This window comes from Pan troglodytes, chromosome 18 (assembly GCF_028858775.2).
Source record: "Pan troglodytes isolate AG18354 chromosome 18, NHGRI_mPanTro3-v2.0_pri, whole genome shotgun sequence".
NCBI lineage: Eukaryota > Metazoa > Chordata > Mammalia > Primates > Hominidae > Pan > Pan troglodytes.
In genome coordinates, this window is record NC_072416.2 from 71,496,151 (window position 1) to 71,510,132 (window position 13,982).

General features: G+C 37.7%; 1 protein-coding gene across 4 annotated transcripts in view; it reads left to right on the plus strand.

The window, feature by feature from the left end:
- Nucleotides 1-13,982, plus strand: part of HYDIN (HYDIN axonemal central pair apparatus protein) — a 423,676-nt gene that overhangs the window by 42,149 nt on the left and 367,545 nt on the right. For all 4 annotated transcript variants that reach the window (XM_016930119.4, XM_063797419.1, XM_016930120.4 and 1 more), the window contains exons 2-5: nt 1,337-1,494; nt 3,265-3,390; nt 8,239-8,358; nt 11,875-12,009. In XM_016930119.4, the coding sequence (XP_016785608.3) occupies nt 1,360-1,494; nt 3,265-3,390; nt 8,239-8,358; nt 11,875-12,009 (516 nt within the window). In that variant the 5' untranslated portion in view covers nt 1,337-1,359. The remainder of the gene's footprint in view (nt 1-1,336; nt 1,495-3,264; nt 3,391-8,238; nt 8,359-11,874; nt 12,010-13,982) is intronic.

Here is a 13,982-nt window from a genome sequence, read left to right on the forward strand (position 1 = left end):
GGAGGCCTAGGTTGGAGGATTGCTTGAGCCTAGGTGTTCAAGACCAGCCTGGTCAACATAGCAAAAACCTAGGGCAGGGGGAAAAAGATAGAAATCCTCTTCTTGGGAAGAAGTATTTAAAAAAAATAAATAACTTGAGAATAGGGAAAAGATACTGGTTTGGCTTTTATTGTGGTTAAGGATGGGGCTATAATAATAGTTCTTATGCAGTCTGGGCCTTGTGTTGTTTGAACTTTCCACTGGAACCAAAGGAAGGAACACCTGAGCTTTCTTATCAGCGCTTGTCCAAAGGTAGGGCAATATTAGTTTCATTCCATTACTTTATTCTCTTCTTAAGGAGCTCCAATTATAGCATGGTGGATCTTCCTTGACTGTCTTCTGTTTCATTGATTGCCATCTTAGAGGCTTTCTGCCGTAATGACCCCTTTTTCCTTTTTTAAAATTTCATATTCATTTCCTTGGGTGTTTTACTGCTTTATTTCAGTGTGCCTTATTACATTTTCCTTCAAATCTACTTTCCTTTATACAGCTCTTCCTCCTATGTCTTGGTCTGGTACTTCCTTACTGTCTTGTGAGGTTTTTTTTGTTTGTTTGTTTGTTTGTTTTTAATGGTTTTAGGGTTTTTAATTTGATATTTTATCAATAATTTTTAGTTCTCTTTTTTAGCACAATGATTGGATAACCTAGCCTGCTATCAATAAAAATAGAAATCCCTACCTAGTCATAGATGGTTTTCTGAAGTTGCAAGTGTTCTACCAGAAGTCTGAGCAAGAATATGCAAAAGGGAGATGCCATATTTCTTTGATTCAGAGATATTGGGTGGCTATTCACTGGCTTATTTATGACTATAAGCTTTAAAACTTTCCCCAGAAATTTCCTTTGCCTGTCTTATCTCATGCTATTTTGAATCTCTGTCCAGCTGTGAAGCCCTGTAACCTTGTGTTTATTCTGTTTGAAGGGTCGATTCTCGTAAGAGAGCGCTTTCAAATATGTAGATAAATTATCAAACTATTTAGTATGTTTATTGGGCAGTGTTTGTTTTTCTCATTGGGAAGATAAAAGGGGCAAAATGTAGAAGTAACTTGTATTTCCATGTCTTCCTGAGCTTAGTCTAGAATCCCTTATTTTGTCTAAAATGGATTCCAGATCTTGGGAGAAGGATAAATCTAGTTATATGGAATAGAATCCTTTGTTGAGATATTTGTTCTAAGCATTTGGATTTTGGAAGATCAGTATTTTCTAAACCTTCCTGTATTTGAAAAAGCTTAAAAAAAATTGTGACCTGTATTCAGGAATTAACTGTATTTGTTCTAAGACATTTTTGTTTCACTCTTAGGTGAGAAAAAAAAATTACTAAAAATGACAAGTAGAAGACTTGAGGAGTCCATGGGGGCTGTTCAGATGGGATTGGTCAATATGTTCAAAGGATTTCAAAGCAAGGTTTTGCCACCCCTGAGTCCAAAGGTGGTTACAGAAGAAGAAGTAAACCGAATGGTAATGTATCCGGAAATTAATATGTAAAATACTTAATGCAATCTCCTTAGGAGAATGACAGTTGCTACTTGGCATTCTCAGAATGCCAAACAGAATTACTGACTGATTAATATCAATTTAGTTATAATGGTAGCTTTCTGCAGAGTGTAGATACCTTTTAAAGCCTGAGAAGTTTTGAAATTGCATACATACTTCAAAGTAGAGGCTTGATTTGCTTAAACTAATCAGTTGAAGTGAGACTTCACAAATGAACTATTAAGATTTTCTAAATATTAGGTAGCACCATGACAAACTGTCATTTGTTTAGTTCAAAAACAGTCAAATATCAGAATTTCATAGGATTCAACCTAATTATTTACTACCTGCTGATTGGCAAGAGTAATTTTTGTTTGTATATTTATAGAACACAGAGCATTAAAATAATGACTAAGTGGTATTTAAGAAAAATAGGTATTTTTCCTGTTCTTTAAAATAAAACATATTTATAGCTTTAATTATTTATAATGATTGGTGATAATTTATGAACCACATGCTGTAGAAAATATTAGTAAAAATGTATAGTGCCAGGGATAGTATTCACTACATTTTAAAAACTAATCTTAAGTTACATTCCAATTAGAGAAATAAAATCAATCATTATTCTCTTTTGTGATGGTTGTTGGTACATATTTAAAGAAACTCCTGGCATTTTGCTTTTAAGACCTAATTATTTTAATTTAAATCACAATATAGCTGACACGTCTTAACATTTTATTATCCTTATCTGGGTTCCAATCAAAAAGATCTTAACCAAGTTGAAAGCTGTATTAGAAATATACCTTCATTTAAATGGATTCAATCACAGAAATAAAATTTGTAGAAAAATAAGCATTTTTAAAGTACATTGTGTTTAACCCAAGGCAACATAAAGCAGCTAAGTTATATACCCTCAAATGTTTTGTAAAAATCTTGGCATATACTTAAGCATTATGTAGCTGCCAATGATCATAATCTCCCTGCATATATAGTAGGAACATTCTAGAACCACAATAACATTGGTTCTGGGTAACTAATCCCTTGTTGGGTTAGTTTTATTTAAATGCTAGGTTACTTTTTTTTTCTCATAACATTGGAAAGGGTAAAAGCATTTTGTGTTCTTACTGGGGTGTGTGAATGTGACTGGCTGTGGGATCTGCTGATTAGCTCAGAGCTCTTTCAAAGCGAGGTCTAAATGCACCCTTGTGATGTCTCTAAAGTTCAAACTCATTCCTAAGTGATGTAGTCACACTTCCTAGATCTTTGCAATTTTATAAGATTTCTCTCTAACATCATATCATAGTTAAACACCCAAAAGCTTTGTTTGCATATTGTAATGTTAGTTGAGAAACAGAGGTATTTCAAACTCCTGGTTTTTGAAGCCCTTGAGTGACTTTACAAACTGAGAGTTTTATGCACAGATGCCTCTTCTGAGCATAAATGTTAAGCTCTTTGGACATATTCCTGTGCAATTTCTTGACTTTTTTCTCTCAGGTTCTTTTGTGTGATTCCTTCAAAATCATAAGGAAACAGCAAACACATGTCATTTTCAATTACCGTGCAAAGACCTCAAAAGTGCGTGGGTACTTCTCTTATATAATTTACTTATTTTAAATATTTTATAAGGGAACTTAGTGGCATTCCAGAATTATCCTGAAAGCTGCAAACACAAATTATTCATTACTGGTACTTATGAAAACACTTTTTCAGTATAACCACTTATGAATCTTTGGTTCTTATTGTTTTACATTCTAGCTTACACCCTCAGAGTTCCTGAAGGAAATGTCCCTGACCACCGAGCAGAGACTGGCAAAAACACGTTTGATGTGCCGACCACAGATCATCGAACTCTTAGATATGGGGGAAACAACACATCAGAAGGTAGCTGCTCTCTGTCGTACTTGCATATAAAGTGGGCCCTGGCACAGCACCAAAATTCCAGAACAATAAGTAAAATTTGTTTCTTGGCTACCTAATCCTTTATTGGGTTTGTTTTCAATCCTCCTTTTCTGACTCTGAATGTCTTCATATCTGTGATTTGGTATGGTGAAGACTGCAAGTGCAAACCTCTTTTAAAATAACTTTTGACTAGTTATACTTCTTTCTTAGCTACTTCTGAATACTATTTGACGCTATAGTTTACACAGGTTAGGAGTAATTCTAAGAATTATATTAGTCAAACCCAATTAAGTTATTGTCTTAGTGTAACAAGTAATCTCTCCTTATCTGAGCTGCCCACTAGAAAAGAAGGAGTTGGAATTGTTAATTAAAGTAGGCATTCGTTGTCTATTCTGGCTCATTTCCAGTAACAGACATATCCTTTTGTCTCTAAAGAATAGTGATTTTATCATGTTTCTATATTCGAATGTAAACCATACCTTCCAGGCTTTAGGAGCATGTGATTATAGAAGGTCTGGTTTCCTATTTTTTAATTAATTTCTTAAATTATATCCTTTACTTTTAATGCACAAATTATGGTATGAACCTCCAATAGTTGGGCTGCTGGGCAGATTAACCTCTTCTCAAAGAGTTCCTCAGAATTTTCCTCTGAAAATTCCTGAGAGTTTTTCAATGTTATGTTCCTCATGAAGAATGAGTCTTTGAGGCTTGTCTGCTGTTACTGCTACACCATTGCTTCCTTTGTCTAGGATATGCATAAACTTCACTGTTCTGAGCATTGCTAGCTTTTTATTGTTTTGTCTGTTTCCCACAACCACTCTCCAAATTTGAGTGGAGGGAACATGGTCTTTTCCAAGACATTTCTTCTAATTAAGGACCATTTCCTCTTTTCTGAAAGCATAACACATAACAGGCTATGAGGAGTTTTTCATGTGTACTACTAGTGTATTTTAATGTGTTTTGACTCTCCTATAAAGGATGAGGAAATCAGATACTTTACACTTTCTCTCCTCTTCTCTTTAATTCAGTTGGTTATTTTTAATTTATATGCTGAAATTTAATCATTTATCTCTTAGATGGGTGGCAGTCATCTACTAATTTCTTCAATAAGAGCTTATGAAGACTGTATTTCTTTGTTTTATGTGTTTGATAATATTTGTGTCTTGCCTTTATACTGAACTGCAGATTTGTTACTTATGAAATTCTTGGGCCAAATTTTCATAACAGCTTTGCAGGCATTTTCCCTATGACCTTCTGACTTTAAATGATGGTATGTAGAAGTCGGAAGCCAGCCTGATTTCTCCCCCTATAAGTTAATCTTTTAGCCCATGTGCCCAAAGATTGTTTGTTATTATTTAAAGTTCAGTATTAGGATACACTACATTTTTCCTGAGGTACTGTGGGCCTTTATTTTATTTTTAGAAAGTTTTTCTTGAATTATCAAGTATTTTTTTCATATCATTTTTCAGCGATGGGTATGTTGGACCTTCTTTGTCTGCCCTTCTACAGCTTGCATTTCCTCTCTCATTCATTTTTAACTTTCTGTTCATTTCCATTGCATTGTCATTACATTCATTAGGCTATCCTCTGTGTCCTTTACTTTGAGTTATGTATATATTTCCTTTATGCTTCATTTTTTACCAGACCAGACCTGGTTCAACAGACCTCTTTAATCATCCCGCTTCTCACCACTTCCTCCACCACCATTCCAGTTTAAGCCACCATTATCTAGAATACTGACATAGCCTTCCTATTTCCATCTCATTCTCCCTCTGCCCCCATTATCACAAAGCAGTAAAAGTAATTTTTTAAATGTAAATCAGAACATATTGCTTCCATGTTGTCTCATAGCATTTGATACAGTGAGCATCTCTTTTTTGTACCCTTTTATTCACTTGTATCTGACATGGCATACTCATTTGATTTTCTTTCTACTTTTCACTGGTTGATTTTTGCTTATCTTATTTGTTGGATTATTCACTCATTTCTGATCACTAAATATTAGAGCTCCCAGTACTTGGTACTTGAACTTCTTTCTCTTGTGAACTCACAACTTAGGTGACTTCTTCTAGGAAAAAAGGCTTTAAATTCTACTTTTTGTTGTTTACTTTTATATTTATATCTCCTGCAACTGTCTATCCCCTGAACTCTGGATCATATAGTCAGCTTAATGTATGGTTGGCAGCTCAAACTTAATATATTTAAGATCTAATTGTAGCTTTACATTCCATCTCTAAAAGCCTGATCTTTCCTCTTTGTCTCTTTCTTCCTGCTTTTCATACCCCCACTTATATGTTTTCCTAGACCAAACACTTTGGAGTTGTATTCCTGATGCCTCTCTATTTTACATCTTATGATCCAATGATAAGTGCTATGAATTCTGCCTTCACAAATGTGTCTTTAATCATACTGCTTCTCACCATGTTCTCCACCACCATTCCAGTTTAAGCCACCATTATCTAGAATATCAAAATTGCCTCCCTGTTTCCATCTCGTTCTCCCCCTGCCCCCATTATCACAAAGCAGTAAGAATGTTTTTTTAAAATGTAAATCAGAACATGTTACTTCCATGTTTAAAACCATCCAGTGACTTCCCATTACTCACATAATAAAATCTAAACTCAGTGCCAAAACCTCCAAGGTCCTGTACCATCTAGTCCTGCCTTCCTCACGGACCTCTTTGCCTTCTACTCTTCTCCCTCTCAGCCTCTTCTCAGTGAATCTTCCCTATGCTGCTCTTCAGACACTCAAAGGTAATTTCCACCTGAAGGACTTTGCACTTGCTTTCCCTTCTAACTGGAGTGCTATTCTAAAATCTTAGCGTGACTTGCTTCAGACCTCTACTTAGAAGTCATCTCAGAGAGGCCTTCTCTTGACTGCCTATCTAAAAGAGCAGCCACCTCCCAGTCTGCCATCTCCTTGTCCTGCTTTAGCTTTTTTTCACGGCCTTTTCACTACCTGACTTTATGTTCTGTATTTCTATATTTTTTGTATGATCGCTTGAGCTTCAAGAATGTCAACTTCATGAGGTTAGGGCTTTTTTGGCTTTGTTCACTATATTCAGCATACAAAAAAGAATGTGGCACATGTTGGAAACTCAATATTTATTGAATGAAGACATGAATTTTTAATCTCTCCTAACTGCTCACTTCTTTACATTCTTAAATATTTGCTTTGTGCTCTGACTTTTTTTTTCCATTATGCTCTTTGAGCTTATGGTGAAATGATGTAGTTAAGACTGATTGCTTAATGGCAGAAATTCAATTAGCCAGAAATTAAAGAGTATATACTGTATTATTCCACTTATATAATCAAGAAAACTAACCTAAGATGTGAGAAGTAGATTAGCTGTGTTACCTTTGTCATAAATCAAGTGACCATATATTTAATAATTGGTTTGGGGGCTTTCTAATCTGGTACATTTATTTTTCTGATAAATCTTGTGCTAATATCTCATTATCATTACCGTGGTAAGTAACAGTATATGATATGTAATAATATAATTATCATGTTGTGCTACCTGATACAGCAAATCCTCCTATCTTGTTCTTCAAATGTATCTTGTCTATTCTTGGTCCTTTGCATTTCCATATAAATTCAGTCAGCTTTTTTTTTCAAAAAAAAAAAAAACTGCTGGGATTTTTTTTTAATGTATTGCATTGAATTTTCAGATAAATTTGGGGAGTATTTGACATCCTGAAAAAATTTCTTTTAATTTATGAAAATAGTATATTCCTGCATTCAGTTAGGTCTTCCTTAATTTCAGTTAAGGTCTTCCTTAATTCCTTAAAACAATAATGTTTTTAGTTTCTGGATAAAGGTCTTATACATCTTTCATTGGATTTGTTTCTATGTGTTTTACATTTTAGGATACTATTTTAAGTAATATTGCTTATAAATTTCATTTCCTAAATGTTCATTGCTAGTACCTAAAAATAGAATTGGTTTTGGTATGTTGACCTTGTACTCAATGACCTTGATAAATCACTTATTAATTCTAATAAAAGAATTATTAGAATGATTTATTTGTAGGTTATTTTGAATTTTTGAAATAAGCAATTACTTTGCCTGGGGAAAATGACAGTTTTGTTTCTTCTTGTTTGATTTCTAGTACTAAAACAACCTCGAATTTCTGAGATGAACCCAACTTGGTCATGATGTGTTATCATTTTTATATAGTGCCAGTTTCAGTTTCAGTTTGCAAATTTTTTTTCTCTCTCTTTCTTTCATCTATCTGTCTATCTGTCTATGGTTTATGAATGAGACTGGCCTATAGTTTTCTTTTCCCTTAGTGTCTTTCTCAGATATATAAAGGAGGTTATGCTAACGTTATAGACTGAGTTGGGAGACATTTCATTTTTTTGTTTTTCTTTTCTTTGGGACAGTTTCTATAATACTTGAGTTGTTTCTTTTATGTTTGGTAGAATTTGCTTGTAAAGCTATCTGGGTTTGAAATTTTCTCTGTAAAAGGGTTTGTTTACAGATATAATTTCTGTAACAGTTTTAGAACTATTCAGATGTTCTGTTTCTTCTTGTGCCAGTTTTGATACATTTTTATTGTATTTTTCTGCAATACAACACAATACAAAAAAAAAATGTGTTTTTGCTCCTTGAAAGTTAAATATTCTATTTTTCCCTCCAGTTTCTTTTACACATTCTTTTGTCCTGTGTTTTAGTGCTTTTACAATGATGTACTTGGGTATGGATTTCTTTTTGAATATTTCCCATGTTTAGTTTTAATATCCACAGGTCTACGTAGTATTTTCTTATCTTCCCCAGTCATTTTTGTCAACGTGTGACTATAACAATAATTTACTCTTTCAACTGAAGTTTTCAGGAATTGACCTGGATCAGGCATTATTCCAGCCCTTTCCATCAGAAATTATATTTCAGAACTACACTCCCTGTGAAGTCTATGAAGTTCCACTGATTTTGAGGAACAATGACAAAGTGAGTATGTTCACTGGGGTGGGTGAACTCTTCCAGGATATATGAGAATGGGTTAAAGTAAAATGAGATCTTGAGGAATCTTTGATAAGTTCTTTAATTTGATAGACTTAGGAAAATAGTATGAAAACATGTTCTTTGATTGTAAACTTAATGACGACAAGGCTGTGTCTGTTTGTTGCTATATGTTGAGTCCTAACCAGTGCCTAACACGTAGTGAACTCCCAACATGTGCACTAACTTTTGTTGATTAAAGGATTGACCAGATGAATGTCACGGGGTTCTTATGTATGACAAATTGGGCTAGGTTTTTATTTAAGATAGGGAAATTACTATTAATGTTTATGTAGTCTTCCTTAGAGACATCATTTCCCCAATTCAAGATATAAACTCTACTCATGAGAATTGCAATTGTTGAGCATATATATATGTATGTGTGTATATATATATATGTATGTGTGTGTGTGTATATATATACATATATATATATATTTTTTTTTTTTGAGACAGAGTTTCACTCTTGTTGCCCAGGCTGGAGTGCAATGGTACAATCTCGGCTCACTGCAACCTCCGCCTCCTGGGTTCAAGCGATTCTCCTGCCTCGGCCTCCCCAGTAGCTGGGACTACAGGCATGCGCCACCACACGCAACTAATTTTGTATTTTTAGTAGAAACAGGGTTTCTCCATGTTGGTCAGGCTGCTCTCAAGCTCCTGAACTCAGGTGATCCACCCACTTCGGTCTCCCAAAGTGCTGGGATTATAGGCGTGAGCCACCGTGCCTGGCCGAGCATTTATATTTCTATTTTACAATGCATTTATAGTCTGCAAATTGTACCTTTTTAAAAGCCTTCTTTTCACTTCTAAAAAATGTAGGTCCCTTTCCTTTTTTTCTGTCTTCTTCTTTCTATAGAAGATAGCCTTCAAAGTTTGTCTACAGTCAGTTTTGAAGGCTTCTCTCACTGTCTATGTCTTGTCTCTTTGCAATTGTAATGGAAGATTTCTTTTTCAGCCTTATGACTTTTTCTTTAGAGATAAATTAGGGTTTATTTCAAGAAAAGATATTAAATGCCTGAAGAGTTTCTTGACACTTAACAATAATGAAAGAAAGTAATGCAGAAGTTCAGCATGAAGCATACTTGAGTGTGAAAAGTAATCAGATGGGGAGGAAGGCATTGGAGAGATGGGAAATCTGGGTATAAAGACAAGGAGGAATACTTTCAGGGGTCTAAGAATGTGGAGACAAAAAATTCTAGCTATAAGACAAAATAGAAATTAAGTAAAGACTATGCAAGAATCCAAAGCAAATGGACTTGCAGTTATATTTGGTACAGCAGCTCATTAAGGGAATCAGCGATGCCTTGCAGAGATCAGTGGGGTGATTTAGTGACAGCAAAGCCAGACTCTGGAGAAAATGGTCTGTTTCATTCTTTTCTGCAGTAGCATTAGTAAGAGAAGCTCATGGGTCAGAAATGAAAGGGAAGGAAAAGAACTGGAGGTACACAAGATTGTGTTCCTAGACCTCAAGAAGAGGTGCATTGCACAGACATTAGGTCTCTATCTTTTCATGCAGTTCAGTTCTCACTTCTGACTCTCTTATCCCTTTCTATATTACTTTTTTTTTTTTTTTTTTTTTTTTTTTTTTTTGAGACGGAGTCTCGCTCTGTCGCCCAGGCTGGAGTGCAGTGGCGCGATCTCGGCTCACTGCAAGCTCCGCCTCCCGGGTTCACGCCATTCTCCTGCCTCAGCCTCCCGAGTAGCTGGGACTACAGGCGCCCGCTACCATGCCCGGCTAATTTTTTGTATTTTTAGTAGAGACGGGGTTTCACCGTGTTAGCCAGGATGGTCTCGATCTCCTGACCTCGTGATCCGCCCGCCTCAGCCTCCCAAAGTGCTGGGATTACAGGCGTGAGCCACCGCGCCCGGCCCTATATTACTTTTTGACTCTTGCTGAGGTATTTTTAGCCTACTAAAGTGGTACAGTCCAAAGCATCCTCTCTGACCTTAAACAAGAAATGGTCATCAGTGGTTGTTTAATAGCAAGTCGGGGTAAAGGGCACGTGTGAGTTTTGTCTGCCAGACACTCAGTTCTCATGGATAACCAACATCTCTTGATAAGATGCAGCCAGAGTGCTGGCCACATGGAAAGAGGGTCCCATCCTAGGAACGTCCAGCTACCAAGAGGCAGACAGTTCTCTCCAGGCGAGGCAGGCTTGTCCTCTGGTGACTCCAGGACCCTCATGCCAGGTGGCTGATGTGACCCTGCTCCTCTGCTTCTTTAGTTCACAGTTTCATAAAGAACCATGGGGAGAGATTTGGGGCCCCGAGAAATGCTTTCTGTGCTGTTCACCTTTTATTTGCTTCCTCACTGTCGTGGGGTACAAAAGATAGAGCCTGTCAGGTTATTACTTTTGTGTCTCCGTCCCTCAGACACAGAGGATGAGAATAAGCCAGAACACTTGTGATTTTAATTGGGTTAAAATGATAAGGACCCACACTCCAGAGTCAGACTAATCTGGGTTCAGATTCCAGCAGAAGAATAAGACTTTAAAAGAATGGAGCTGTTGGGAGCTGCTCTGAGACTGCTGTGGGGGATATCCTGCTGCTCTTTGCTCTTGCTTTGTGGTGTTTACTCAGGACCATCCCATGGAGAGGTGGGGTGGAGTTTGGCTGGGACTTGACTCCCAGCACCTTTGCTTGGTGGAGCTGTACCACTGTGGGCAAGTGTCTGTAGCATGGGAGTCAAAATGAAGCTCAAAGATTATGGTGAGGATGAGGTGGCATATAATGTGCTATAGATGGGCCATTGAAGGGGTGCAGGAAGTGTGACTTCTCTCAGAGCAGTTCTCAAATGCTCAAATGTTGGGAAATCCAGCTTAACTCCACTGTGTGGGTGAGGTTTTAGCTGATTAAAGAGCCCTTGAAGATAGTCACTTTTTTTTGTTTGTTTGTTTTTGAGACAGAGTCTTGCTCTTTGCTCCCAGGCTGGAGTGCAGTGGCCCGATCTCGGCTCACTGGAACCTCTGTCTCCTGGGTTCAAGTGATTCTCCTGCCTCAGCCTCCCCAGTAGCTGGGACTACAGGCGCATGCTACCACACCCGGCTAATTTTTTGTATTTTTAGTAGAGATGAGGTTTCACTGTATTAGTCAGGATGGTCTTGATCTCCTGACCTCGTGATCCGCCTGCCTCGGCCTCCCAAAATGCTGGGATAACAGGGGTGAGCCACTGCGCCTGGCTGATAGTCACTTTTAAATGATTTAATTTTAAAATGAACAAAGACTTGTAATAATAATAAAAATAACTAAGAATAATAATGTTAATAAAAATGAAAGCTAGAAGGTATTGGGTGCTTACTTTGTATGGGATAAAGATAAGTACTATCATCTCCTTTTATAGTTGAGAAGACTGAAGTTCAGACCTGACCAAGGTCACACGTCTAGTAAGTAGTTGATGGATTTCAGTCTGTGTTTAACTCTGCTTTTTCACATGCACGATGTTCATCATCATGTGTTTCCCTGCAGATTCCAAGGTTGGTGAAAGTTGTGGAAGAAAGTTCGCCTTACTTTAAAGTAATCAGCCCCAAAGATATTGGCCACAAAGTGGCTCCTGGAGTGCCTTCCGTATTCCGAATCCTCTTTACTCCAGAGGAGAACAAGGTAATACCAGGAATGGCAAGAAATTGGACATTTGTACTGGCAGATTGCAGTTCAATTCTGAATATTTACAGAGGCGGTAGTGCTGGTGGTGCTGGCGGTGGTGGTGGTGGTGGTGGTGGTGGTGGTATTGGTGGTGGTCTTGGTATTGACATTTGTGTTGTTGGTGGTGGTGGTATTGGTGGTAGTGCTGGAGGGTGGTGGGTAGTGGTGGTAGTGTTGGTGTTGGTAGTATAGATGGTGGTGGTATTGTTGTCATTGATGGTGGTGATGGTATAGATGGTAGTGGTGGTGGTATTGATGTTGGTACTGGTGTTGTTACTATTAGTAGTGTTGGTGGGTAGTGGTGGGTGATGGTGCTGGTGTGTGTAGATGGTATTGGTATTAGTAGTATGGTAGTGTAGTTGGTGGTAATATTGTTGTCATTGATAGTGGTAGTGGTGGTGGTGGTGTAGATGGTGGTGGTATTGTCACTGATGGTGGTAGTGGTGATGTTAGTATTTGTAGAGTTGGTGGGTGGTGGTGGTGTAGATGGTGGTGGTGATGGTGGTGTAGATGGTGGTGGTGCTGTCATTGATGGTAGTATAGGCGGTGGTAGTCACGAGAGGAATGCTGAGACAAAGGATAAAGATTTTGGCTTCTAGGAAGTTTCGGGCCTTAATTGGTTATGACTTTTCTCCCCAGATTCTAACTAGTTTGCAAAAGAGATCCAAGACTCAAACATAGAGATAATATCATAGTTTCAGCCTCAGTAATGGTAAAGCTAGAGCTGAGAGCAGAGGCCTGCCTGGCCTGCTCACCCCCATCAGCTCACAGGCAGTCTAAGAAGAGCCTGCAGTCAAAAAGGAGGCCATTTTCTCTCAGTACCACTGCAGTGGTGGGGAGGGGAATGGAGCCCAATCTCACTCTCCTCAGTCATGGAAATTCCAGTTCCTTCTAGGAGAGAAGGAGCAGGTATGGGGGCCTGAGGGTGGAGGCTTCCTCCCCACCCCTTCTCCAGGGAGTAGAATTGTTGGTCAGGTTTTGTTCTCTGTGGGCCTAAATGGGGACTTAGGAGGAGGAGAAGAGTTTTACCAGCATGATTGAAGGAGTGAGGACGGAGAACAAGTCTTAAATATGCAGAACAAAATGCAGGCTGTGTATCATGTTAATAGCAGGCATGCTTATCTGTGTTGCACTCTTATGGTTGGAGTCAGTAGAGCACAGTGGAGTCAGACAGAACTAGCTTGGAGTCCTTGCTTTTCCACCGCTAGTACCTATCGGCTGCTGTCAATATCATTACCAGTATTCCCTCTACTATTGCTGTTGTTACTACTTTTCTGGAGAGCAAGGATAGAGAATTTAATGTGGTTTGTTAAGTATGTACTCCTTGTGGTGAGTGGTTAAAAATTCCGTTATAATAATACCATTGCTATAATTTTGCCACTTTATAGTATTACCATTTATATGTTAGGTTGTGTTTAGGAAACTACAATTTTGTTTGAGGTTCTACTGAAATAAATAAAAAGATAAATAACTCCAGATGTAGGGCTTTTTGTTGCATATTGTTGAAGTCCTCATTTTTTCTGGAGGCTCTATATCTGAATATTGTCTGTGGGGAGAACAGGGTCTGGATTTACTGTGGGTGTGAGATTCCTACACCGTCATTTTTGTAGGAAGCTGATTATAATCCTTTGTGCAGCTTGAAATACAAAGCATGCTGGATTTGAGGAGGTGGCTTTCCTTAGTTTTTTTCTGTGCTGGAGAAAATAGGTCTTCTGTTGGATAAGTATCGTTGTATCTGTACCTCATCTGACTGAAAAAGGGATACACGAGACTTTCTGGAGATGGAATGTTCTATATTGGCATGAGGATTATGTGGCTGAATTCATTTGTCAAAACATTTATATTTGTGCTTTTCAGTATATACATAAATTTTAGCTAAAAAAACCTGTATAACAATAGAAGGGGGAGGGAGTGGATAGAGATATAGAGGG